At 60.4% G+C, this 26,438-nt stretch overlaps 1 protein-coding gene across 13 annotated transcripts in view; it reads right to left on the bottom strand.

Moving 5' to 3' along the window:
• SPEG (striated muscle enriched protein kinase) overlaps positions 1 to 26,438 on the bottom strand; it is a 54,606-nt gene that overhangs the window by 21,661 nt on the left and 6,507 nt on the right. For 4 of the 13 annotated variants that reach the window (XR_011439839.1, XM_070270496.1, XM_070270497.1 and 1 more), the window contains exons 2-13: positions 23,356 to 23,445; positions 22,939 to 23,275; positions 18,918 to 20,203; positions 16,920 to 17,063; positions 16,443 to 16,625; positions 7,625 to 7,800; positions 7,295 to 7,383; positions 6,283 to 6,458; positions 3,586 to 3,846; positions 2,510 to 2,668; positions 2,218 to 2,407; positions 1,890 to 2,113 (exon numbers count right to left, since the gene is read on the bottom strand). Coding sequence is in view for 12 of the 13 variants with exons in the window: in XM_070270496.1 (XP_070126597.1) it covers positions 1,890 to 2,113; positions 2,218 to 2,407; positions 2,510 to 2,668; positions 3,586 to 3,846; positions 6,283 to 6,458; positions 7,295 to 7,383; positions 7,625 to 7,800; positions 16,443 to 16,625; positions 16,920 to 17,063; positions 18,918 to 20,203; positions 22,939 to 23,275; positions 23,356 to 23,445 (3,315 nt within the window). In the remaining variant the exon portion in view is untranslated. Of the gene's footprint in view, positions 1 to 1,889; positions 2,114 to 2,217; positions 2,408 to 2,509; positions 2,669 to 3,585; positions 3,847 to 4,161; positions 4,963 to 6,282; positions 6,459 to 7,294; positions 7,384 to 7,624; positions 7,801 to 8,667; positions 8,969 to 16,442; positions 16,626 to 16,919; positions 17,064 to 18,917; positions 20,204 to 22,386; positions 22,893 to 22,938; positions 23,276 to 23,355; positions 23,446 to 24,023; positions 24,054 to 24,972; positions 25,016 to 26,011; positions 26,087 to 26,438 lie in introns of those variants that run through there. The other 9 variants (XM_023642400.2, XM_070270494.1, XM_070270495.1 and 6 more) reach the window with 9 other exon arrangements.

The raw sequence follows: 26,438 nt of genomic DNA, 5'->3' as shown, positions 1-26,438 counted from the left end.
AGTTCCAACTCCAGGTCTTTGCTCACAAAATTCCTGCCTTCTGGAACAGTCTTCTCTTATTTAAGATCTTCTCCTTCAAGATGCAGTTCGAGTGCCAGCCCGGGAAGCCTCCTCTGCCGGGCGCCCCGGCCCAGGGCCCCCTGCACCCCAATCCCCGAAGCCCTCCTCAGGACCTCCAGGACCAGGCCCACACTGCCCTGGGTGGTCCTCTCTCTTCACTGGCGCACGCCATGGCTCCTGAATCAGCCTGAAAGCTCCTTAAAGATAGGACTGACTTGTCCTGCCAGGCCCAGAACCTTGCCTGCAGTAGGTGCCAAAGACATTATATTATAAATCACAATAAAAGTTGTCTGCTCTGTGCCCAGCCTATGCCAGCTACTCAACACGCATCTTTTTTCCATAATCCTTTCAACAACCCTGCAAAAGGATCCTCATTTTGCCAACGAGGTCAGAGACATTAACGGACTTGTCCAAAATCACACAGCTAATAAATGATGGAGCCCTGGCTTGAACTGGGTTCCCTCTGACTCTGAAGCTCTTTCCCCAAGCTGTGCTCCCTGAACGATGATAAGGAGGCTGGCCCTGGCGGGGACGTGAGGGGGAAGAGGCCTGCGCTGTCCTCCTCCACGTCAGGGCCATCCCAAACACCCATCCCTCTCTCACAGGTTATCTCCGCGTGGAACAGTCGCCCCTTCACTTATCTCTGCTGACACTATTTATAACGGAAGAGAAGCCACAGGCTGCCACTGACCCCAGATCAGACACAGCAGAGACGCCAGCTCAGATTCTGAGACAGACACTCACCCCAGGCCTCAAGCAGATCAAGAGACAAGAAGCCTGTGGGCTGAGGAAAGACAGCCGAGATGGGGGCTGAGGGGAGGGTCAGTGCCACAGCAGTGACATGATGGGGAGGGGAGAGGGGGGCATGGGCGACGGGTGCATCCTGGGTAGGAGGTGGGTGCCAGATCAGATGGTCCTTGCTGCCTTTGGGCAAGTCCCTGTCCCTATGTAAGCCTCAGTTTCTCCATCTGTAAACAGGGATAATAGTACCAGCCTTACAGGCCCATGGTGAGGACAGCGAGATGACCCACACCAGGCCTTGAGCACTCAGGGCTGGCACTCACGAAGTGCTTAATAAAGGCCAGTTTTGCCACACTGCAGCCATAAGAGGAGCCCGTCACAGGTCATGCTGTGGCACTGTCTGACGGGGTGGGAAAGCTTCTCACAGGAGACTCAGATCTGTCAAGGCTGGAGCTGAGACACTCCCATGAGAAAGATCCCAGGCTGAGAGGACACGGTCCCAAAGACGTCCCTCTGTATTCTTCCCCTGGCTCCTTCTTTGCTCTTTAATGACCCAGGAGCATTCTTTTGGTGCCCGACATTGTTCACACGACCCTTTTCACTGAAATTTCTCCAGGAAGGCCTGAGCTGCACCGCTTTATTGACAAGGATGATGATGGTGGCAACAACAGTGACAGCAATAATAATAATATTTAACATTCATTAATCACTTGCTATTTGCCAGGCCCTGCTCTAAGCGCTCTGTACGCATTACCTGATTTAATTCTCACAACAAGCCTATTACAGATGAGGAAACTGAGGCACAGAGGGGCTCTGTAACTTGCCCATGGTCAGTGGCAGCTGTACCGTCTGTCCAGGAAGTGCCAATGGGGCCAAGAAGGCCCAGAGTGGTGACTTGGCGATGGTTCCTGCACAGCTCGAGGAAGGAGGCAATGACTGCACATCCCAGCCCCCCGGGCTCCCTTCCCCCAGTGCCCTCTCCCTGACCAGGCTAGAAAAGGAAGGCCCCACGGCAGGAGGGGGAGGGTACTGGAAGCAAAGAGGGTCCTGGAGGGGACAGTCCCCAGGGTCTCTTGCCGGACACGTACACTGTGTCATGCGCCGGTCATCGCTGCTTTGGATGCGGTGGCCATTGTGGAACCAGCTGATGGTGGGGTACGGCAGGCCGGTCACCTGGCACTCCAGCATGGCCTCCTTGGCCAGCCCCACCTCCAGGTCCTGCAGCGGCCGCAGGAAGTCAGGCATGGACAGCCGCTCCAGCTCGCCCTGCTCCGGCTCCTCGGGGATGGACGGCATCTTCTCCAGCTTCGAGCTGCAAGAACCACACGGCTGCCCAGAGGCCCAGAGCCGCGCCTCCCATCACAGGGCTGGGGGACTCAGAGGCAGCCCGGTGGCATAGGGGACCCTAAGAGGTACCTGGGGCCAGTGGCGGCCGTCCGAGGCTCCTCCACGTAGAGCTGGGCCGAACAGTGGGCCTGGCCATGGGCATTGGTGGCACTGACCTCATAGAGCCCCTCGTCCTCGCTGCCCACACGGGCGATGTGGAGCGAGTGCAGGCCCCCGTCCTGCCGCAGCCGCACGTTCTCGCTCTCCTCCACGGGGTGACCTGGGTGGGGAGGGGGCGGGAGTGCAGAGCAGGCTCAGCCAGGGGCCCTGCCCTCTGGCCCCTGGGGGGGTCCCCCAACATCTGCAGGGTGCCAGGCCATACCAAAATGAGTCCAAGTAACGGAAGGGGGCGGGGTGCCGCTGATCTTGCAGTCAAAGCGGGCCGCACGGCCCTCCAGTACCTCCACGTCCTCCAGCAGTCGTGTGAACAGGGGCGCCAGCGAGGGCTGCACAGTCAGCCTGGCGCTGCAGGTCAGCTCATCTGGGGGGAGGTGTCAGCACTGGGGCAGGGAAGGCCATGGAGCCCCAGGCACCCCAACCCACGGGTCCTGCCCTCATGCTGGGCAGGGAAGGGGAGCTGGGCCAGGAGCTGGAGGCTGGCAGATCCCGCAAGGTCTCAGGCACCACAGTGAGGCAGTGGACAGAACCCAAAGACCAGGCCTTCTCAGGAAGGTGGGGGTCAGTGGGGGTGGGCAGCAGGCCCCCCCTCCTCACCTCACCCTGCCCTTCCAGCTCTAAAAGGGGGGCCTAGAAGACAAGCCCGCTGGCCCCCACCCCTTGGACTTCTCCTCTGCGCCTGGGTCGTGCACACACTCCCTCCCACCCACCTAGACCCAGAGCAAATGCTGCTGTGTCCCACTCCCCCCCTGCAACAAAGAACCTTCTGGGGGAAATAACAGGCCCTTTTGCTGACACGATCCTTTCCTGCTTACAAAGCCCCTCCAGGGTCACCTTAGGTGCTCGTCACCACAGTCTGGTGAGGCATTATCTCTGCTCTTCAAACGAGGACAGGGACCAGGTCAGAGATGTCATTAATAAAACTAATGGCTGGCATTTATTAGGGGCCACCCTTGGGCAGACGCTGTGCTTTGTTCTTTATGTACATTGTCTCGTTAATGCCATCAAGCCCCAGATGAGGTGGGGATCAGCACCATCCCTTTTTGCAGATGAACAGTCGAAAGCTCAGCAAGATGAAGTGACTTGTCCAAAGTCAGGTGGCTGGTATGTGGCAGCCTGTGCGCCTGGTGCTACCCAAGGGCTGACCTCACTGAGGCGGGTGGCTGCACTATCTCCTACCCCACTGCCTTCCCCCAGGAGATGAGCCCCATCTTACTCGGCACCCAGCTCCTTCACCTCCAGCCCCACCTCTCTGGCCCTAGGGCCGGAGGGAGCAGTTACCTTTGGCTGTGCTGAGCTTGCAGGTGTAGACGCCACTGTCGTCCTCATGCACAGACGTGAGCAGCAGCTTGCATTTCCGGCCATCGAAATGCATCTTGCATTTGAGCAACGCAGGCTGCAGCAGCCGACCACGGCACAGCCAGTCCACCTCCACGTCGGCAGGACCCGCCACCAGGCACTCAAACAGCGCCATCTCCCCGGCCCCCACGTCCACGTCCTGCAGGGGGGCCAGCACGGCCAGGGACCGGCTTTCAGGGTGTGCTGGGGGGAAAGCGGCCACAGGGGGCGCGCACGGAGCAGAGACACATGGGGTAAGGGAGACACACACACGCACACACAGAGAGACAGACAGACACAGAGAGAGAGATGCATTTTGTTCCTTTGGAGACAGGGAAAGCCCGCCCGCCCGGCCGGCCAGGACAGCCAGGAGCTCCCGGGCCTGGCTCCAGGATGGCAACCCCAGCTGGGCCGGGGAGGGCAGACGCTGGGGAAGCGAGAGGGAATTCAGGGCGGGGAAACTGAGAGGGCCACGCAGAAGCAGAGACGGCGGCGGCAAAAAAAACACAGCACACCAGCTGGGTACAAACTGGACTTTATTCGACCTAAGAAACAGGTATTTCTGAATCTCGCCCCCCCCGCCCCCACCCACTACAGCAGGTCCCTATCCTGTGCCACGCCTGGCTAGCTTCCTTATCCTCAGAGCATCCTTGGCCCTGACAGTGAGCAAGCAAGCCCCCAGTGGGCCTAAACCTGCTCAGGGCCAGGACTCGGCCAGGCCTCCTCATCAGCACAGGGCCCGGGGCCTCTGGCTTTTGGTCTCTTGTGAAATAGAAAGTGTTGTGCCATTTGAAACCCATTTCTGGAATGGTCAGTGCCCCGCCCCCCCATGAGCTCCTTGTCAACAGCCCCCTGCAGATGCCATGCCCTGTCCTCTCCCCCTCTGCCTCACCCCATGCCAGCTCGGAGGCATCCTTTCCTGACTGTCACAGACACACAGACAGACAAACAGAGAGACAGACGGGGCCTGTGGCGGCGGTAGCACATGCACTTGCTGGGTGTTCCCTTGCAGGGGTAGACTGGGGGGTCTTGATACCCCTCATGGCCACCCCTTCCCTGCACTCAGTCCCTGTGGGGGCTCCCGGCCTGCCCAGCCTTATGTCCACTTGGGAGGGGAGGGTCCATAGGGGCCCGTGGGTGCTCCCAGGACGCTGCATGGGGAGGCGGGTGGGGGGAGGCTGGGACAGGGTCCGGGCCGGCGGGCCGGCAGGGTCTGTGGGCAGGAGGCAGTGACACAGCGAGGTCCGAGAGGTGCCTGAGACAGGGGCGCGGCTCGGAGGGCAGCGGGGGGAGCGCAGGCGGCCCCCTGAGCTCACTCGCCTGTGTACAGACAAAAACCTCAGTCAGCAAGCGGCAGGTTAGTGCGGCACACGCACGCACACGCACGCACACACACGCACACGCACATGCACGCAGACCTCGCTAGGGCCCCTCTGCGTGGAGAGCTGTCTCTAAGCTGTCAGGGGAGGGCCGTCACTTTCAGCTCCCCCAAGATCAGCCCTGGGTGAGGGGGCCGGCAGGTAGCCAGAGGCCGGGTCTCGGGGTTCCCGGGCAGGCAGAGGCCCTGGGCAACCAGGGGAGAGGCATTCACAGGTATCAGGTATACCCCAAAGCCTGGGGTATAGGAAGGAACCCCAAAGAGAGAGATGCACCGAGACACGGGTTAACACAGAGAAGCAAGGCAGAGCCAGACCCTGGAGGGGAAGGAGCGGCCAGGGAATAGGGGCTGGGGTCGGGGCAGGAGCTGTGGGAGCTGAAGAATCCAGAGGCCAAGGAGGGGGGAAACCCGGGAACAGCAGGCACAGGAAGGGGAACCAGAGAGGTGGGGCCCAGCAGAGGCGACCATGACTGTTAGGGTCCAGGCTCTTGCAGGGGCCGAGGGCATCCTGGGAAACTCCCAGAGGTGGCCTGTGCCAGGAAGGGAGGGACGATGCCCTGAACTGCTACAGTGAAGGGTGAGATGGAAGGCGAAGCCAATGGCCAGTCCTTGGGAGGAAAACCACCAGCCGCCAAAAGGCAGCCTGGCTAGGGGCAGCCATCCCCGCTGCATGAAAGGCCCCTGCTCTTGTACCCTGGTTCCGGGGGCCCAGGGCTCTCCAAATTTCATGACTCTGCTCACCCTGGCCTCCCTGGGGTCCCTGTGATGCTCCATGCCCAAGTCACCCCAGGGGCCCCTCCGAACGGGTCCAACTATCAGACTCTCCCCATTGCCACCCTCAACCACAATAGCTTCTGCACAGCAATGGGATGGTAGGGGGGCAAGGGGCAAGGCGGGGTGGGTGTGAGGGAGGGGCCTGGGAAGGGCAAAGTGACAAAGGCTTAGAGGAGTGTGGGGAGAGGATGGCCGGCGGCAGGAGGCAGGGTCTCTGGTTGGCATCAGGGGCCGATGTGATTGAGCACAGGGAAGGCAGTACTGTGTAGTAAGCTGAGCACTGAACAATTTGCTGTGTGGCCTTGGGCAAGTCATTTCCCCTCTCTGGGCCTCAGTTTACTCAACTACAACATAAGCAGTTAAACTTGGGGAACGCTAAGGCCCTTTCAGCTCTGGCCTCCTATAACAAGGTTGTGTGAAAGTTGGCAGTTGGGAGGGACAAGGCCAGGGCCAGGGTGGGGGATTCACAGAGAGTGTGCAGTACTCACCTCGGACCTCCAGGCGGGCCTCGCACTGCCGAGCGCCATACTCATTGACGGCTTTGCAAGTATAGAAGCCGGCATCACCCCGCTCGGCGGCCAGGATCCGCAGCCGGCACAGCCCACCCTCTGCCTCCTCCGCGAAGCGCCGCTGGTCCGGGCGCACGGGCTGGCGGTTTCGCAGCCTGTCAGAAGCAAGAACTCAGTCTCGGGGCCAAGCAGGTCTCTCCCGGCCACATCACTCGTCCACTCTCCAGATCTGTCCCACTGACCACAGGCACCCCTGGGTTACAGGGCTGAGTTCTCACCCTGGCTCGGCCATCCCACCCCCCAGGACGTCCAGACCACCTCTGCCCACCTGGATCTCTCCCTTCTTGGCACCTGACCATACCGTGTCATGCCATTTGGCTCTGAACAGTTCTTCAATTTCCTCCCGTCTTACTTTTATTTATTTATCATGGACAGATAGTTTTCCCACTTCCCAAAGGGGCTATGAAATAACTTTCAAAGATAAAAAGGGGGACTAGACAACCAATTAAAAATGAAAAATAGAACCCAAAGCAATCAAAAGCTAAGCGAACTGAGTCCTCCAGCCCGGGCCTGGGCGGCAGCTCTGCAGCTGAGGCCCGCCGTGAGCTCCGGGTTCCGGCAGCTGGGACACAAATGGTTGTGCCTGGGCCTAGCACAGGGCTGGGTGCAGAGCAGGCCTCGAAAGTCACCCCGTTGTCATCCGACGGGGTGCGGTGGGCAGGCTTCTCCAGGAGTGGACAACTCCTGGCCGCTCATCCCAAGTGAGCAATTTCTGGGTTTGTTCCCCAAACCCCTCCCCAGAAAGGGAAGCCCGGAATGAGCCTTGAACAGCAGGTGTGGGGCAGAGGTACCACTATCCCTGGGATGAGGCCCTGGGCAGATCATGGGCAAGTCCACAAAGGGTCCATTCCCCTCCACCCAAGGCCAAGCCTCACGGGCCAAGCCTGGAGCAGGGGAAGCTGGCAGGAGGCGGTCAGTGGCTGCTACTCACCAGGAAACCACCGGCTTGGGCTCCCCCTGCACACGGATGCTCATGGTGACGTCTTGGCCTTCTCTTACTGACTGGTCCATAAGTGAGACCTGAAGGGGGACCCCAAAGTGTCAGGGGAGGCAGTCAGGACCCAGCGTTGGCTCCTGGGGGCTGGGGCATCTGGACAGAGGCCTCTGCCACACCAGTCTGACTGAGGTTGGCTCTGGGTAAGAAGGGTTAACTGGGCCAAACTCCTGGCCTTGCTGGAGCCTGGTGTGGCCCCAAGAACAAGGCGCCATGTGAAGGAACAGGGGTACCCTGGGGGCTAGGGGCTGGCCTCAGGGCTCTGACCTTGAAGGTTGGGGGGGCCTTGGAGCTAGTGTCGGAGGAACGGCGGTTCTGGCTGGGGCTGAGCTTCATGGTTGGGGTTCGGGGCCAGGTCTCCCCAGGCTCCGGAAACTCTTCTGGGGGGCTCAGATACTCCTCGTCAGAGGTGATGGGGCTACTGAAAGGAGATGTGGACCCACCTGGAAAAGAGACAGAGAAGAGAGAGGGGAGGAAGCAGGGCAGGGAGACTGAGAGAGCTGGATGGATCAGCCCCAGGGTCAAGGACCTGATAAGGTCTGAAATGTCACAGAGCCCAGGAGCTGAGGCAGCTCCCACAGGCCGGCCATGCCCTGACTTCACTTACTCGTTGTGTGACCTGGGCCTGAGCCCCTGAATCCTGCTCTGTCACAGATGCCCAATACTGATCCTGCTGATCCTCCTGAGTGGAGCAACCAGAGGGAACGGCCTGGGGCAGAGGGGCTGCCCTGGGCCTTGTGGGAGACTTGGAATTCCACTGGAGCAGGGAACCCACATCCCTGGCACAGAATCAGAGGCTCCTAATGCAGGTGGTCTCTGGACACCAGAGTGGCAGAGCCAGGACACTTCTTGGGTGAGCTGGGCCTGGTGCAGAGGAACACACACCTCCAACAAGCCCCATCCTGACCTCGGTGCCAGGGCCCATGAGGCGGCACTGTCCAGCCTGCCCTTCCCCCTCTCCCTTCTCAGCTTCCTGCCCCAGATACCCCAGGGGCACCTGTTGGCCCCAGCCCTAGAGCATGGACCCTAAATCTCAGAGGATGGGAAAGCAGAGTTGGAGTCATCCTCAGAGAAGGGCAGCTCAGCCTGGGGAAGAGGAGGGGTCACCAGCGTCGCTTTGGGGGAGGGGTGTCCCCAGGGCCCTGACGCCCTCCCCTGCAACTGGCCTGGGGCCCAGCCTCACTGAGCTGGCTCCCATCCGACTGCCAAATACAGACATGAATCTGCCACAGCCCCCTGGCCCCTCCCCCTGGCTCCCCCACCCCAAGCCCCCGTGGCCCGGCCCCCCGCAGGGCTGCACCCCGACTCACCCCGAGACTCTGCACACGGACCCCAGCCTGCACCCGTCCCGAAGGCTCTGCCCTGGCCCCAAGCCCTCCTGCTGTCTGCTGGCTGCCCACCCCACCCGGCTCCCCAGGGAGCAGGAGCCCAGCCGGCCCAGCCCCACACGCTGACCTGCCGAGGCTCTGCACGAGGTCCTGGGGGAGGGGAAGAGCCTGAGGAGGGGCAGGAGGAGGTGGGGGCTGGCGGGGCAGACGGGCTGGGTGGCAGGCAGGCAGCTGGCTGGGAAAGTGGCGCTTGCTGAGACCACAGCAGCCCGGCCCTGGAGGGGAGGGAGGGGAGGGAGGGAGGGAAGGGGAGGGGAGGGGCAGAGGCAGCCGGCTGTATTTAGCCACCCCGCAGCGGGATCTGCCTTTTCTCTCCTTACGGCTCCGGCTCCGGGACCCTGACAAGCGCAAAGCCCCCTCGGTGGCGCCTCGGCTCAAAGTGCGGGGTCCTCGGTCCCCCGGGGAAGAGGGGGTGGCACAGCGCTGTAGCATCCAAGATGCTTGCCCTGAGTATTTTGATGTGTCCATCGGAGGAGGTACTGATGGCAAGTGGCCCTAGGATGCCCCCTGCTCTGATCAGACCACCAAGACCCCGGATGGAGGAACACGCCGGCAAGCCTCTACTACAGAGCCAGGCCACTCGGTTTCCTCTGGTGCTGAGAGTTAGGGAACTGTCAGGGCCTTTGGCCTCTTTCCCAGAGATGCCCTCCTCAATCTGAGGGGCCCAGAAACCGTCCTCTGCCTCCCTTGCCTCCATTCCTGCCAACCCTCCTCCTCCAGGCTCGGCCAGGGCACCTGCTGGCAACTGTCCCTCACCCCATCAGCCCCACTAGGGCCAACAGCAGGGGGCCGGAGGCTGCTTCTCCCAGTGACCCCTCACAACTAGAACCCACCTGCATTTGGGCTGGGGAAGGGGCTTGGAGACACAGCAGGGGAGCCGTTGAGGAGAGGCCACATGTCTTCCCTCCTCTTGTCACCCTCGCCCAGGGCGACATTCCCAAGCTATGACCTGTGTTTCCCAGCACTGCCGGTGAAGAAGGAGGGGGGCCCAGCAGAGGACGGGGCCCACCCTGCGGGCTAGCCAATAGAGGTGGGGGGTGGGGAGGGGAGGGAAGTCAGAACGGCACTTGGTGAGCGTCGGCTCGGGGCTTGGCCACTAGCTGATGCTGAGATCACAGGCATGGCCCCTGGAAGTGGGTGCCCTCTCCCCTCCAGGTCACCTCCAGGCTGGACAGCACTGAGGCCGATCAGGGGCCCAGGGACGGAGAGCAGAGATTAAAGCTGGACTGTGAAGGTTTGCAGGGAGCCTCAGAGACCCCTGGTGGTGGCCGGGGGAACAACACCTTGGGGATATCCAGCGATCAAGTGAGCCTGGGTCCTCCAGCCTCTCAGAGAGGGGGTCTGTCAGAGCAGCCCCGGCCAGAGGCTCAGGCTCCAGAGGGGGCAGAACTAGGCCTCTGAGAAACAAGGCAGTGGCCCCCACCCCTCTGTAGCCCCAAAACTGCACAGCCAAGGAGGCCGATCAGGGATGTCTGTCACCAGCTCCCAGAGCCTCTGGGGTTCCACGCCAGGCTCTGGTGCCATCTCACTTTTCAGTGTCTCCATAGCCAAAATGATCTTTGTAGCCAGTCCTTACATCCCAGCCCTGCTCTACCCACAAGCCTGGCTCTACTGTGGGAAACACAGTTACACCAGCCAGGGAGGGGAAGCAGGTGCCCCGCAAACCTAAGATGCACATGTGCCTGCCATGGAGTTGCTGCCCCAACACACGCTGACCCCAGGCACGAGTCTAGCCTTTCAACACTGCTGCCAGGTCAAACTCACTTAATGAAAATAAGGGCATTGGACAGCCCACAAGTCGGGGAGCCCACCCTCCCTCCTTCCCCAGATCAGTGGGTCCCAACATCCCTGTGGCGGTCTCTCAACAGACACAGTCACATCCACCTATGCAAGGCCCTCTCCATCCATCCGAATGGTTCTTGAACCACCCACATCAGGTCCACGTGGGAGCTTGCTTAAACTATAAATTCCTGGGCCTGCCTTACTCTGACCTGAAGAATTAGATTTCCTGAAATGGGGGTCAGGAAACCGGATTTTTTAAAAGCACCCCGGGTGATTCTTATGCACAGGAAAGTTCAGGGACCTCTGTGACCCTCCTGGGAGGAGGACAATGCTAAGAGGTGGTATCACTGAGGCCCATCTCACTCGGCCACTAGACTTCAGGGCAGAGTCCTGAACCTTGGAGGGCTGACCACAGCCGGCGCGCTGCCCACTGCACCACCTGGCCTCCCACCTTGAGGCTCAAGGTCTGAACTCTATGAAAGTGGTTCTCAAAGTTCACCATGCAACAGAATCCCCTGGAGGGCTGCTTACACCACAGACTGCTGGGCCGCACCCCCAGGGTTTCTGATTCCATAGGTCTGGCCGGGCCGATAATGCATGTCTCTAACACATTCCCCGAGGCGATGCTGATATCCTTGGTCCGGGGACCACACTCTGAGGAGCAGCGCTCCATCACCTCCTCTGCCATCCCAACCTCCACTCTCAGGCAGATCCTCATTACTCTCTGCAGATGTGTGTCCCAGGCAGCCTCTGTGTGCTACCCAGGTTGTTCCATGGGCCTGGAAAGTCACTGGGATCTCCACTCCCCACTGCCACCTCACACACAGTCCTTGCGGTCCACCCCGCCCCTGACTATCCAGCAGGGCCTCCAGCTTTGGCTGTGAGGGCTAAGGAGAGGCAAAGGCACGCTCGTGTCCTCAGGAGCCTTCTGGCTGGCAGGGACGACCAGCCAGATACACGGTTAAACCAGCAAGCAGAAATAAGGCGGCAAGGGAGGGGCAGACGGGGTCAGGGGATTACAGAGAGCAGGACAGTGCTTTTGGCTCAGGGAAGAAGAGGGAACTGAGGGAAGGGATGGTTTAAGAATGAAGAATTTGGTTTAAGAAGGCAAAAACTCTGCTGGCAGGGGAAACCGCACCAGCAAACGTTCAGAGGCAAAGCACATGAGCAGAGAACTAGAGCTCGACTTTCTGGCCATGGAACCAGGTAAAGAGAGAAGTGGACGTGACAATGTCAGAGCAGCTGCCTCCAGTCACCCTCGCGTCATCCTCTGGTCCAGAGGGGATCCTCTGAAGGCAAAGGGGAGCTCCTTGAGGTGTCTCAGGGAGGGAGTGACATGCCGGAGGGAAGCAGCACGTCTAGGCGGCTGGCCCTTCCCAGCCCGCTGTCTGCAGGCACCGTCTCGGCAGGCCCTCAGAGGCAATTCCCTTAAGCAAGGGACAAAGAGGACAGACTGGCCTGCAGAAGGGAATTTCCACAGGTGCTGTCTCGACTGTCTTCCCTTAAGAGTTGTGCTGAGGGTGTTTCCATCTTGGTTTAAAATGGACAAGGAAGCAGAGAGAATTCCACGCGGTCAGCCTGACCTTGCCGTGGCAGTGGCTTGTTTCCCATGGGTGATGACTCGGGGTTGCTCCCTGTTGGACAAAGTGTCAGCACCCACAGCGTGAGACCCCTATTCTTCTCACAGGCTGCGTGTGACCACCCCCATTCTGAGGTAGCAGCCTGGGGGAGACCCCCATCGGGGCTGACTCACTTCTGGTAGACAGGGGTGGGGAAGGAGGGCCGAGTCTGGGCAAGGGCCCATGCTGCTTTTTTAGATGTGTCCACACTCCCATCAAGGATGAACAATGGGCCCATGTGGCATTCTGAGATCCCCTCCAGGGGCAGCCGCTGCTTTCACAAGGGGGCACCTGCTGTCTGCAGCACCGGCTGGGACCAGGGCCAGGAGAAGAGGGGAGCAGACGCCGGTGGTGTGATTCTCTTCCTTTCCTTTTGTATTCATGACCCCCCAAAACAACCTCTGTTGTGATGGTGTCAGTCATATAGGTGAGACCAGAATGAGGGCTGATAAGCCATATCCTCTGGCCCAAATGTCCTCAGCTAAATGATCAGCCCTATAGAGCCTCACACACCTCACCAAGGAAGCAGTCCCAGAGTTATAATGACCCTCGCTTTACAGATGAGAAAACTGGCCAGCTACAGAAAAGTGGAGAGGCCAAGGTCTCAGCTGGAAAATGCTAGAAGCTTGGCCTCAAACATGACCTGAGCTTGAGGAGGCATGAAGGCAGCAGGATGGAGGTGGGGACGCACGGAGCCTCCCACAGCCCCCTTCCTCCTGCCCAGAGCCCGCGGTGGGGAAGCCGAGAGTGCGCACACCAGGCATACAGAGACGAGGCAGGACCACAGCCGAGGCAGAAGTGGGGAGTCCAGAGAGGAAGGAGAGAGGACCCCCAGGCTGATGCACCACAGACGGCATCGGCAGTCTCTGCCCCGTGAGCTCAGGAGCAGAATCCTACTCAACCCCGGACCTCTTCAGGGTAGCGGGAAAGGGGGCAGGGCAGGGCAGGGCAGGGCAGTGGTTACGAGTGTCAGCTCTGGAGACCCAGGGACAGGGCTTCAAGTCCAGCCTCCCGCTGGCCCTCTACTCCTAGAGCCAAGCACCCCGATAGAGCGGCCACTAGCCACCGAGACTAAATACACATTAAGTAAAGTGAAATGAAATGAAAAAGTTCAGCAACTCAGTCGCACGAGCCGTGTTTCAAATGCTCAACGGCCCCATGTGGCTGGTGGCTACCATACTGGAGAGTGCATATATAGACTATTTCTGTCCTGACAGAAAGTCCTGTTGATCAACGCCGCTCTAGAGCAACTTGCTAAAGCTTTCTGAGTCTCAGCTTGCTCATCTGTAACACGGGCATAATAGCAGAACCCACTTCACGGGGTGGATTAACTGTGATAATTCAATCAGCACGGGGCCTGGTACATATGAAGGGCTAGCTAGTCATGTTATTTTCATCTGCCATCCACACTAAGTTTATTTGCTTCTCAGGTGAGTACTGCCACTGCTTTAAGTCACCTGTTACTTAGAACATCCCAAAGCAGATTGTAGTAATAATCATTAAAGGCCGCTAGCCTCGTGCCAGTTCTGCGTCACCTTAAGCTCCGTGTTTGTATCTTCCCATCTGTAAAATGGGACTGTTAACACCTGTGAAGTCCCACTCCGAGGGATATTTATGGCACAGTGTAACTCAAGGAAGGGAAGGGATGTGAAAGGGTTTGGAAAAAAGTATGTGGCATGCTCCAAACACAAGAAACTGTTTAGAGACAGGCACACTTGGCACCCAGTTGGTACTCAATAAATGCTGTGTGACGGATGTGGGCAGCAGTCCAGAGTGCTCAGCTTCAGTTAAGTACACTTCTCACACTGCCCAACCCCTTGTCCCAGTACACACACCCCCTGGGAGAAGGACTGTGGTCTCAGCAGTTATCTAGGGGGTGGGTGGGGCGGGGCTGCCAGGGCTGGTGAGAACCAGATTGCTCCCCAAACCACAGCACCCAGGTAACCACATTCTCCAGTTACCCACTCATTCCTTGTTCCTATAGTTTTCAACCAGGAATTAAGATCTGTGGGCTGTCAAAAGCAGGTCCTGTTGGGGTGGGCACCCCAAGAGGACACTGGGTGGGGGGTTGAGGAAGCAAGAAAAGGAGGTGGTTCCACGAGGTCTCTTCCCACAAGACACTGCACACTCCCTCCCTCAACCCATGGCCACCCCGCCATAGTCACACTGCGGACACCCTTCCCTAGCTCCACCCCCTCACTCCCTACAGACTCCAGGCCTGGGACACACCCTGCCCTTGCCAAACTTCGGTGCCACCCACTGGTTCCACCCACGCCTGCAGCTCTGGGTCCACTGGCCCCCGCCCAGCTGCTCTGGACCAAACAGAGCCTTGTAGGGTAAGAAAGTCAGCTTCCTCCAAGAGAGCCGAGTCTAGACCCACGCGCCCGCCCCTCAAGCCAGCCTGACTTATGGGGGCTGTTCTCTTGCGGCAACGCCTGATGCAAGTGACTAATGTGATACAGCCTTTCTGGCTCCCCGGGGTGGAGAAGGCGCAGAGATGCCTTGAAGGGCTGAGGACACAGGGGCTGGGAAATAGGAGGGGCTGCGGCTGCGGGCCTGGCAAGGGCAGGGGAGGCGTTCCTAAGGCACGGACAGCCTGAAGAAAGGGGCAGAAAAGGAAAAGGCAGCTTCCCAGAGCCTCGTGGAAACCTGCGCTGCTGTGCATAACATCACCGCTTAATAACGCTAACAACTAACATTTGTCCACAGCTTTACAGCTCATAAAGCTCCTTCACACGTTTGCCTTCATTCTTGAGGATGGTATAATTATCTCTGGTTTACAAATGAGGAAAGTGAAGCGCAGGGAGGTTTGGTGTGGCAAACCCAGAACTCCCAGGCAAGTGCTGACAGCTGCCTCACCCCGAGCCTCCTGCCCAACCTTAAAAGGCTCCCAGATGGCCCTGAGCCAGTATTGGGACAACCCCCCCCACCCCCCCCACACACACCCCTCCCCTAGCCAAATCTCAGCTCAAGCCAGGTATTGACTGGAGTCCTGGAGCCAGGCCTGAGCCCCCTAAGGGGAGCTGGGAGCTGAGTCAGAAGCCAGATCCCAGAGGTGATGGAAGGACAGAAGCACGCAGCGGAGGGATGGGTATGATTCACCAAGGTGGGCGGGGCACAGAGAAGGAGAAAGCCTAAAAACACAGGTTCCTGGGAAGGGTATGTAAGCTATGAAAATACAGACCTGCCATTCTACAAAGCTATATGCGTGCAACCAAAAGGACCTAATGCAGGACAGGGACTGGGAAGATACCATCCACCGGTGAAGGTGCCAAGGCCCTGGGACCACAGCAAGACAGGCTCTGTAATCCTGTCTCCTGCCATGATGAGGAACAGAACAGCGTGTGCTATTCCCCTCTGGGCCTGCCCAGCCCCTCCCCTGCCAGTCTAAATCCCAACCCACTTGAGAGCCCTGCTGTCCCGTCTCGTACCCCACAACACTGCCCGACTGTTCTAGACACTGGGTTCACCTGCCCTGCACTGTCCTCCAGCCTAGCTCCTCTGATCTAGGTTGATGGCCCAATGGGGATATCCTTGAGGGTTGAGTCTGCACCTTTTCCTTCTGGAAGGCCCCCTTCCCAGCCTCACCTCCCCCCACCCCCACTGCCCAGGGTCAGCACATTGTCAGGCCCAGCAACCTGAATGAGTTGAACTGGCCATGCACGCTGACACCAGTCCAGCCCCGCCCTGAACCAGAAAGAAACTAGGCTTAGACCCAAAGGAAGTAGTCCGACACCAAGTGAGGGCTTTCACAAAAATAGAAAACAAGGCCGCCTCAGCCACTGCCCTCTCCCGAAGTGCTCTCGGCTGCACCCTCTTTAGGGCTCTGGGTTCAATACACCGAGCGAGGGAAGGGGGAGGATTGTGGCACTTAAAATCATCTCCTTTCACTGGGGGGAGGGGACTGTTCTGGAGAGGAAATGACCTCAGAAGGCTCCTGATGGCTTTTAAGCCCTTTGAGCTGGGAGATTCTTCTTCTTGGAGACTCCAGGGTAATTTGCTTTCCCCACAGGAGCCGGTTCAGGTAAATGCCAAAGAAGGATGGCATGTACGGGATGTCTGAAGGCAAATTTCACTGACTTCATGAATTGGCCAGCCTGGTGTGTGCCTAGGGAATTTAGCCCTTGCCCCACGGCCAAGGCCATTTAAAATGCTTCCACTAGAGCAGATGACACCGAGAACAGACTGTGCCCGCTGGTCGAGAGCCCAGCTCTGGCTGGGAGTGGGAAGGGAGCCTGGGCCCATGGGGAAGGGTCACTGGCCGCCCCACCTGCCCCCGGGCCCGCGGCTCCCTACCAGGTCTGACGGCCAGCGCGGCAGCACAGCTGGCCTGGCCCAGCTCGTTGGTGGCGGTAGCTGTGTAGTTCCCGGCGTCGGCCGCCCGGGCCTCCCGGAGCAGCAGGGTGTGCCGCTCGCCTTCAGCCCGGATGAGAAGGCGGCCATCACTGCGAAGTGGGGACCCATCCTTCCTCCAGGACACTGAGGGGAAGCAATGGGGTGATCGGGTTGCCATGGCCCACAGGGGCCCACTGGGGCAAATCTCCCTGCACCCCACCGTAGGGAATTCAGAGACCTCCCCTCACTCGCAGGAAGCCCAGGTCTGCCCGCCCCTCTTTGGGATTCTGGGAAAGCTCCCCTAACACACAGGAGTCAGGCCAGCCCCCTGGCGTGGACGATCTCCACCACCTCCACAACCCCTCCTTCCAAGGACTCGGGGTGGGGGAACGTCCCCTTCCGTCTCCACCTTCGCCTGGCCCCAGCCCTGGAGCTCACCCTGGGGTGGCGGGTTGGCAGTGACAATACACTTGAGCAGCACATCCGCCCCTGGGGCCACCACTGCATTCTGCAGGGGGATCTCAAACACGGGGGCCTCCAAGGGCTCTTCTCCGGCAGACACATAGGAGTCGTCTGAAGACTCTGCAGGAGACACGAGAGACAGGGTGAGGGGACGGGTCCCTGCGGGGCTGACTCGGGGAGAGTGGGTGATGGCAGACCCATATCCTAGAAAGCCAAACCCAGAGAAGGGCTTCTAGAAGACGGGGGCAGGGGATCAAAGGGTGTCTCTCGGGACAGTCCTGAGACAGGAAGAAAGGAAGACTGAGGGAGGGTCCTCAAACAGGACAGGACAGCCGGGACTCTTAGTCTGGCTGCTCCTCAACTTCAGGCACAGACAGAGTGGTGGCTTCTGGAGGAAGGTAGGGACCGCACTGTGTCTTCACCCAAATCAGTCATCAGGGAGGGTAGATTGGGCCCTGAGCAAGGCCCTCTGAGGGGCACGAGATTTTACCAGTTTCCATGCAGACAGAGGACAAGTTAATAGAACCCGAGACTTAGGCAAAAACAGTGATGTCACAGGGCAACACGTGGTAAACTGACAAATTAGTGATGCCACTGGATTCAAAAGTGGGAGCAGCAGGTGTCCTGCCCTCTAAGCAGCCTCCTGAAGATAGGCTTTCATTTCTGTCCATTCACCAAACAGTAACAACGCACTTACTGCATACTGAGCTCTGTATGGGTACCAAGGATGCAACAGGAAATGAGATGTGCGCCTTACTTACAGGAAGCTTGTACACACAGAGATCATAAAACTCCACTGTCGTGGATCTCTAGGGGCATGTTCCAACCCTGACAGTCTACAATCTAGCTAAAACACAGTGTAGAAAGCCAAAAACCACTCAGAATCCCAATTATGCTGTTTTCTAGCTACACAGCCTTGGGCATATTAGATAACCTCTCTGCACCTCAGTTTTATTATCTGTAAGATGGGACTGATAAATAACACCCAACATTTTGCAGAGCTGGTATACAGATTAGAACAAAATAACACCCCTAAGTGCCCAGTTAATATAATGCCTGGGACATGGCTGTGGGTATGCAACAATGGTGGCTAGGAGGACGCTGGACAGGGGCCTAACCATCTCCAAAGATTTTGAGATGGTACTATTTAAACAAAAAAGCAATTTTTGCTGAAGAAAAATACAGAGTGGGAAGTGCAATGAAAGAGACACTGACAGGGTGTCCTGGGAGCAGTGGGTAGAAGCATCTGGCCCAGGGAAGCAGCAGGGGATGGGAGAGAGTCAAGGATGGCTTCCTCTTCCTCACTCTAGCAGGGGCCCCAAGCTGATGTTTGAGATGAAGAGAGCCAGAAGCAGGGGCATTCTGGCTCTTGGTCACTACCCATGGGAAGATTGGGAGATAACACACAGGCTGGCATGTGACCACCGTCAGCTCAGGGATGCAGGGACTCAAGGACCAGAGAAAAGAAGCTAGAAGGGAGCCTGGGTCAGAGCTTAGTGGCCACGGAGGGATCAGGGATGGTGCCGGGATCGGGGGGCAGAGATGACAGTTGACTGGCCCAAAGCTTGCCTGGAACAGGCACCTATTTATTGAGATGGGCTTCCATCTCTTCCCCCACAGAGGGGTGGCGTGTGGAGGGGCTCCTTAGGTTTCCACGGGTGCCCCTCTTCACGGTTAGGTCCCTAACCCAACAGACTAGCAGGCCACTGGACCCAGGGGACCTATGGCAGACGTCTGGGCACTGGGTCTTTGCTGACACCTCCGCTACACCCAGCCTCCATCCAAACACTCACACTGCCTCATCAGTAGGCAGGGGTCGGCACAAGGGCCTTCATAATCTTTCACTCCAACTCGAGCTTCAGTCTATGCCTTCCCTCGGAAACCATATCCTCCCAGCTGCCTAGCAGCCTTGTTCTCCCTAAACGCCCTCCCACTCAGGTCCCAGCACCTTCTCAGCCCTCCCCGAAGTCTTACCGAGCTCAGGAGAGGTGGGCCGGGCCCGGCGACCTCTGCCCTGGCTGCGGGCCCCTCGGCGGTCCCAGGCCCCCCAAGGACCGTCCTCCTCCAGCCCTCTGCGCAGCCTCTTCTCGGCCTCAGGCCCCGCCCTGTTCTTCTCCAAGGTCTGGGGTACAGCAGCGCCCTCCTGGCCCGGCGTGGCCCAGGGCAGGAAGCGCACGGCCTGCGCCGGGGGCTCCCGCTTCCGCCCCGGGGGGGCTTTCGTCCTGGCCTCGGGGGGCTCGGCGGCGGGGGGCGGCACGGGGCTCCGGCACTCCTGGATGGCCCTGCCCCGGGTCAGCGGGAACTGCTCCCGGCGCCTAACCTCCTGCTGCGGGCCTTCCCCGGACTCCGTCCTGCCCGCCGGCCCGCGGCTCAGGGGCCTCCCCGGCTCGTCCTCGGGCCTCCCCGCGACGCTCGGAGGGGGCGGCTGGGCGGCGACGGGGCTCACGGCCCGCGGAGTCTTGGGGGTGGAGGGCCGGGAGAAGAGTGGGGGCTCGCCGGGCTCTCGAGGGGACGGGGCGCGCTGCAGCGTGGCGCGCAGAGACTCGTGCGAGCGCACCAGCTCCTCTCGCGACGTGGAGCGGCGGATGCGCCCCAGCTCCTGGGCGAAGCGCAGCTCGAGGTCAGAGGCAGGGCTGCGCTGCCGGGTACGCTCGTCCAGCGAGGCCGCCTTCTGCTGGAAGAGGCGGCGCCGCTCGGCCACGCTGCCCGCGGGCGCCCGCAGCTCCTCCTGGGTGCCCCACGGCGCGCCCTCCGACTTGGGCTGCTCCAGCGAGCGCGCCTTGCGCAGGGGCACCCAGGGCCGCAGGGGCGCGGGCGGCGAGTCGCTGCGCTCCAGGCTGCGCCGCCGCTCCTCGAAGAACTGCAGCTTGTCCAGGATGCGGGAGCCGGCGCGCACCAGCCTGGGCGAGCGCCCCAGCGCCGACAGGCGGCCCGAGGCCTCGCTCAGCGGCGACTGGGGCCGGGACTCGGCCGTGCCCGCCAGCGAGGGCCCCGACGACTTGGACTTTTTCCCTCGCTTCTCTTCGGCCGTGGTGTCCTCTGGCAGTACGGGCTCCTGAGTGCGCCGGTGGGGAGGTGTCGGGGTGGCCGGGGGCTGGGCACTGGGTCCCGGCGGGGGTCGCTTGCCCACCCGAGGGGACGGTGGGGGCAGGAGCGCGGATTTGGAGGGGGGAGGTAGAGCCGGGCGCCGCGGGGCTTCGCTGGCCGGCTGAGGCTGAAGGTCGGGCTCTTCCCTGTGCAGTCCGCTCTGAGGGACGCTGCTGCAGAACCAAGACGAAGAGGGGTCGAAGATTCAGGGGGTCTCCCCTCCTAGACCTTCAGCTCGTGACAGGGATTGGGCGGTGGGGCATGCTGGGAAGGCTTGGGGGTGACATGGGCCAGACCCTCCACCCCCTCCCCGCTAAGAGGAAGGCACAGCCAGAGCAGGTGCTGGGGAGAGGCTGGCGGCTCAGGCACCAGAAGATTCTAGTGGCTAGGTCCAGGTACAGACTCAGCCCCAGGGACTCTGGCCAGCCCCCTCCCCCCAGCCCCGGAAGATGGGAAACAGCAGAAACAGAACTGAGCGGTGGCAGAGAAAAGAATGAGGCTCAGGACTCAAAGGATGAATGGTGAGGGAAGGCGGGAGGGTTGGATGGGGAGGGGCCCTCTCAGGAATGCAGCCTCCCACTCGTTCTTGCCCCCAGCTGGCCCCTACAGCCCTGCCCATCCTTGGCGGGACATACCCCCTTCACAGCGGCCTCTAGAAGAACAGGCACAAGCCTTCCGGGAGCAGTGCCCCTGTCCCTGGGATTACCTAGCACCTACGCAGACCTGAGCCCATCACCAGTGCTGACAGGACACAAGAGGTGGCAGCTGGGGTCCCTGGGGTAGGAGACTAGGATACCCAGGTTACTATTCCCTTCCATCAGTCTGCCCCTAGTACAAGCCTTTGACTTTGTCCTGTCCCTGGAAAGTTACCTGAGTCCTTGGAAACCCCCTGAGAAGCACAGAAGCTCCCAAAAGGGGGACGCTCAGAAATAACTCAGCTCAGAAATAACTACTGCGTGGGCCTGAATAGGGAGTGTGGGGGAAGAGGAGGAGGGAAGGAGCTGGCCAGCCCTGAGTACCCCTCTCACCTCCAGAACTTTGATGCCCAAGAGCTGGGCCTCAGTTTCCCCCATCTGGACCCTTGGGGGGCACATCAAACATAAATATCAGCAAAAAAAGGAATCTGAGATATTAGCACCATACCTGACACATTAGAGAGAGGTTAATAAAAACTTAATGGCTCATTGAGTACTTGTGTGCCAGGCACGTATTAAATGCTTAAAGTGCATTGAGTCATTTAATCCTCACAACAATCCTCTGAGATGAAAACTGTTATTACCTCCATTTACAGATGAAGAAACTGAGGCTTAAGAAGGTGGCGTGCCTTACCAAGGTGACACGGCTAGGAAACGGCTGGTGCTAGGACTGAAACCCAAGAGGTCTGACTCCTGAGCCCTCATTCCCTCCAAAACGTCTGGGATTCTGGGGGCACAGAAGGGAGGGGAAATAGTAGGGTACCGGCCACGAGCAGAAGTTGTAGGGGTGCCTGAGTGTAAGGATGTTTGAGACTACCTGAGTCAGCCACCCTCACTGCGGACCCCACCTCTGACTTGGGGGGAAAGGAGATGGCAATCCAGACTGGCCTAGGGAGCAGAACCTTAGCCAGCCACCTGCAGGAAGGCAGAGTTCCCGAGGAATGGCCTCTGGGAACTGGGTGAGGCATGGAGAGAAATTGGGGACAGCAGAAGAGGCCTCTTGCCAGCAGTTTCAAGCTCCAGGCCAGCCTCTGTACCACAGACATCACTAAGGAGATGGGTTCCTCGGAAGTTGCCATAGCAACTCCAGGCTCGGCTGGGGCCTGGCAAAGACAGGCAGGGAAGGAAAAGGCAAGTCCAGGGCACCGGAGTGCCTGGTTAATGCCAACTACATAGAACAAGGGAGCCTCCCCTGGCCCTGCGCGGACCTCTCCCCTGCCCACCACTAGCCACTCCAAACACCCTGAAAACAGCATCCCCCCACAAGCCCCTTCTTTCTCCTCCATGATGGTACCTCCCCCACACACCCATACCCATCACAAATCAGGCCCCCTCTCGGCTCCCCAAATGCCCCCCAATACCTCTGTCATCAGCCACTCCCCTCTTCTATTATAGCACTCCCTCCTGTGCCAGCCCCCAAATCTCAAAAAATGGTTCCAATGCCTATAACACCTCCACTCCTCACCGCCCCCTACCAGAACAACCTTCAACCCCACCCTGGGCCTTTCCCACAGGTCTGTCATGCACCCCCGCCTCCATGACTTCAACCTCTACCTCTGCCCCAGGCCGTCTCCAGCCCTCTCTGCCCTGGCCTCTGCCTCCCACACCCCCTACTTCCTCCTGCTTTCCCAGGCCCCTGGCCCCATCTACCCCCTGACCACCTCACTCTCTTCTCTCTCCTGGTTTCGCTCTTGCTCCCTTGCTCTCTCCTGCTCTCCCGGGAGCTGCCGTGCAGAAAGGTTCCGTTCCTCCCAGAAAAAGGCCCACATGGGAGCAGGAATGTGCAGAGAGATGAAAAGGCAGCAGCTGCTGAGACAGCAGGCACGGAGGGGGCCCCCGAGGGAGGGGGGAATCCTGGGGACAACTGGAGCCTAAATGGGCGAGGCGGGAGAGGGCCCCTGGGAAAGTGGAGATCTTGGAGGAGACAGGGAAAGGGCAGAGGGGTCCACGAGACCATGGAGATGGCATGGTGAGCCAGGACAGTGGGGGCGGGGGGATGTGGGTGGTGATGGCACAGGAGGAGGATGGAGCCGTGTGGGAAGATAGGGTGGGTAGCTGGGACAGGAGTAGAAGCAGTGGGGGGTGGAGAAGTGCACAGAGGGATGGCTGGTGCAGGGCCGATGGGGGGGTGGAGGCTGACGGAGCGGTGAGGGGCAGTGCAGGACAGCATGGTGAGGTGGGACAGTGCAGGCCCATGTGAGGCCATTACTTACACGTGGATCGAGAGCGCCCGTCCTCTGTACAGACTGAATGCGCTGCCATACGGGTCACTGGCCACCGAAAGGCTATCCTCTGACCCCCAGCTTGCGCCCACCAGATTAGCTCGAGACGCCCGTACCAGCGGCTCCACCCCCAGGTGCCGTGGCCCGGCCCCGGTTGCCTGTGCTTGCCTTGGGCTGCCCGGGAGGCGGCGGGTGCCACCCCTGCTGCCCGCTTCCTGCTCCAGGACCGTCTGCCCGCTGCCCCACCAGCTCACTTGCTCCTCCGAGGTGCCTGTCACGGAGGTCGGGGGTGTGTCCAAGGAGGTGCCCACCAGGGTGTCAGAGCCCCCTAGAGAAAGGAGCACGGTGAAACCGAGGCACCTCTTTGGGAAGCCCGCCTTTGCTCTTTGAGCACCCCAGAGAGCTCACCCGTGGGGGTGCTGAAGGCCCCGTCATCCCGAAGCTCCAGGCGCTGGGTCCCCTGCACATCGCTGATGTCATCCTCGCCTGTCTCCGAGTCTGGAGAAGAAGGGGTCTGTGTGGGCAGGGCCCTCCTCCCTCTCACTCCAACTCTTCCCTATGTCACCTCCTGCCTCCCCGACGCAGGCTCCATCTTACCACTGGTAGGGCTGCCAGCACCTCTCTTCTCCCCTCTGTTGCCCCCCACATCCTGGGCTGCGTGGGTAACCCCTCCCATGCCAGCCTCCTGGCTCCATCTCTGCGGCCCTGGCTACACACCCCTGCCTACTTGGTAGTGCCCTCAAAGCTACCTACGGTCCCCCCTCCCAGCCACTTAATGGATTACCAGGGCCTCAGCCCTCCCCCTCCTCCCCTGTCGGTGGTAGCTTAAGTTCCTGTGCAGGCCCCAAAATAAGGTCCTAGGTTCCAAGGCTCTAAATTCTGGGTTCCAGTACCCGAGGAACAAAGAGGAGTCACCTCAGAGTCATACTGTCAGGGCACTCGCCCAGCCGCAGGGCCAGCCTGTCCTCCACCCCAAACCAGCGGAACACCTCCGGGTGCAGCTGAGGCAGGGTGAGGAGAGGCCGGCGGGGGCAGGAAGGAGGGGAGTGGAGGGCTAGGGCAGGAGCGTTTCCTACCGTAACTTTGCTTTCTGCAGGAGCGGAAAACTTCGCTTCCATAGGAGCAGCAGGAGAGAGACATGGACAGACTGTTATCAGAGCGTTTGTGGGGCAGGGCATGGTGGGCAGGCAGGACAGAGGGGGCATGAGGGTACCCAGTGCCCAGAGATGCCCTGTGGGGACGGGACGGGGGGAGGGAGACACCTGGGGTGGGCAGAGCATCTCATTCTCTGACTGCCTGCAGGCTCCTCTGTGCCCAGCACTGGGGAGCCCACATGCATTGGCTGTGGCTTATTCCAACTCTCCCAGCGATTCTGTGCCCTTGGCACTTTTACTGGTGCTCCCACTGGCCACGCGCGCACACACACACACACACACCTGCTTGTACTCGGCCCAGTCACAGCCCCAGACCACCATCAGGCATCAGGCCCACCCTCTATTACAATATTTGCATTGTGCTTTGCTCTCTCCTGCAAACTCCCCCTGGCCCCCATCTTCTGCATCATGATGTGACAGGCACCCTCCTCTCAATCTCTCCCTATTGATGAATGGTCCTCACAAATGCCCAGTGGTTAGGCTAGGAGCAAAGTTTCCTGGGCATATTTTTTACTTTCCCAGATTCTATCAGGTTCTGTGCCTCAGTTTCTCTATGAGTGCCATGACAAGCAGGAGCCATGTACGGGTTGCCAAAGCATGGCAGGGAGCTCATCCCCACTCAGCACCCACAGATGGAGAACAGTGAGCCCAGGCCGACAGTGGGGTGTGCTAGTGAGCCCCACCCCCATTGCTGGGTCCCCTCTCAGCTGCAGGGCAGAGGGGGCCTTCTTGGGTGGGTGGGTGAGTGTGGGTGTATGGGGGGGTCCCACATCTCATGGGCCATCTTCAGGGCCTGGGTGCCCCATAAGGGGACATGGACCAAGAGGAGGAGTGGGCATGGGCTAGAGCAGGGAGCCCACGGTCCACGCACCATGGGTGAGTCGGCCAAAGGCCCTGCGGGAGTGGCCGGTTTTCTGAAAGAGAAAAGCCAGAATGAGTTGTTGAGGGGAAGGCTCGCTCCTGACGTCCCTATACCTCCCATCCAAACCTATGTATCAAACAAAGTCATTCCAGGGGCCAGTGGGGGAAGGGGGGTCGGACAGAGACCAGGGCAGCCAGCTTCCTCTGTAGGGAATGTCTCCACTCTTCCTTGCCTGTCAGCCTTCCCAGCTGGAGCTCCGGGGAGGAGCAGGGCAGGAAGGAGAGAAAGGACAGCAAGGCTGTGGGTCAAACGCCCAGACTCATGATGAGCAGAGGCTCACAGGACTGGGGACCTGAGTGACACCCTCAGGATAGAGGCTAGGAGACAAGATAGGCAGCCGGCTAACGTGAAGGAAGAGATTGGGAGGATGCTTGGATGACTGGGAGATGAAGGGACAAGGACACAGATTCCTGCTGGGAGGAGGACAGAAACCTGGGATAGGTGTCAAGAGGGCAGGGGAGGGTGATGCGGGACAGAGGGCAAGCTCCCCGAGAGGCCGGAGCCTCGCGAATGCAGGAAGGAGGCCCGGGTACGCAGAGGACAGGGCAGGGCTTGGGGAATTGATGGAGCTCAGCGCGGATCCCTGTGCGTTGCTTTCAAGAGCTCCGGAAGATGGAAGGCTCCAGAGTGGGGGGCTGGGGAAAGCCGGGCGGGGGCCGGAGCCGGGGTTGGGCAGAGGCGAGAGGAGCCGAGGCGGCCGGGAAGCCAGTGGGCGCTGCACGCCGCAGACCGCCGCGGGGGCTCCCCCAGGGGGGTCGCGGGGATCGGGGGCGCGGGGGTCTGCCCGGCCGCGCGGGGAGGGGCCTGCGCTCTCGGGACGCAGGCGGGGAGCCCCCCGGAGCGCGCCCGCCCGCGGCCTCGGCGCTAGGGTGGGGCAGGCGCGGCCCCGGCGCCCCCTCCCCGGGCCCGCCGCGGTGACCCGCCCTCCCTCCGGGGCGCCCAGCCCTGCCTGCCCCCTCGCGGCGCCGCCCGCCCCCGGAGCCCTCACCTGGAAGCGCTTCTTCACCCACAGCTTCTTCATGGCGGGGGAGGGGGCCGGGCCGGCGGCCGGGCGAGGAGGGGACGGGCGGGGGCGGGGCGGAGTCGGAGGCGGGGCCGGGGGCGAGCTGGGGAGCGGGCGGGAGCCGGCGCGGGTGGCGGAAGGAGCCGCGGGGCCGCGGGAGCCCGGGCGGGGGTAAGGCGACGGTGCCCGAAGCCCGCGCCTCCCCCGGCAGCCTGCACCCCACCTGGCGCCCCTGCCCTCGCCTGTTCCCTTGGGGCGGCGCTCACCTGCCTCCTGGCACCCCCACCCCGCATCGGCCTCCCTGGTCCTGGGCACATGGGGAAACTGAGGCACAGAAAGGGGTGCAATGGCCCCCAGGAGGCTTCAGGCCAATCTCTCCTTGGCAGCCCAACGCGGCCTCCACGCCACCCCC

This window comes from Equus caballus, chromosome 6 (assembly GCF_041296265.1).
Source record: "Equus caballus isolate H_3958 breed thoroughbred chromosome 6, TB-T2T, whole genome shotgun sequence".
Lineage (NCBI taxonomy): Eukaryota > Metazoa > Chordata > Mammalia > Perissodactyla > Equidae > Equus > Equus caballus.
The sequence above is the reverse complement of the archived record's forward strand: the minus strand, read 5'-3'. Positions and strand labels throughout refer to the sequence as shown.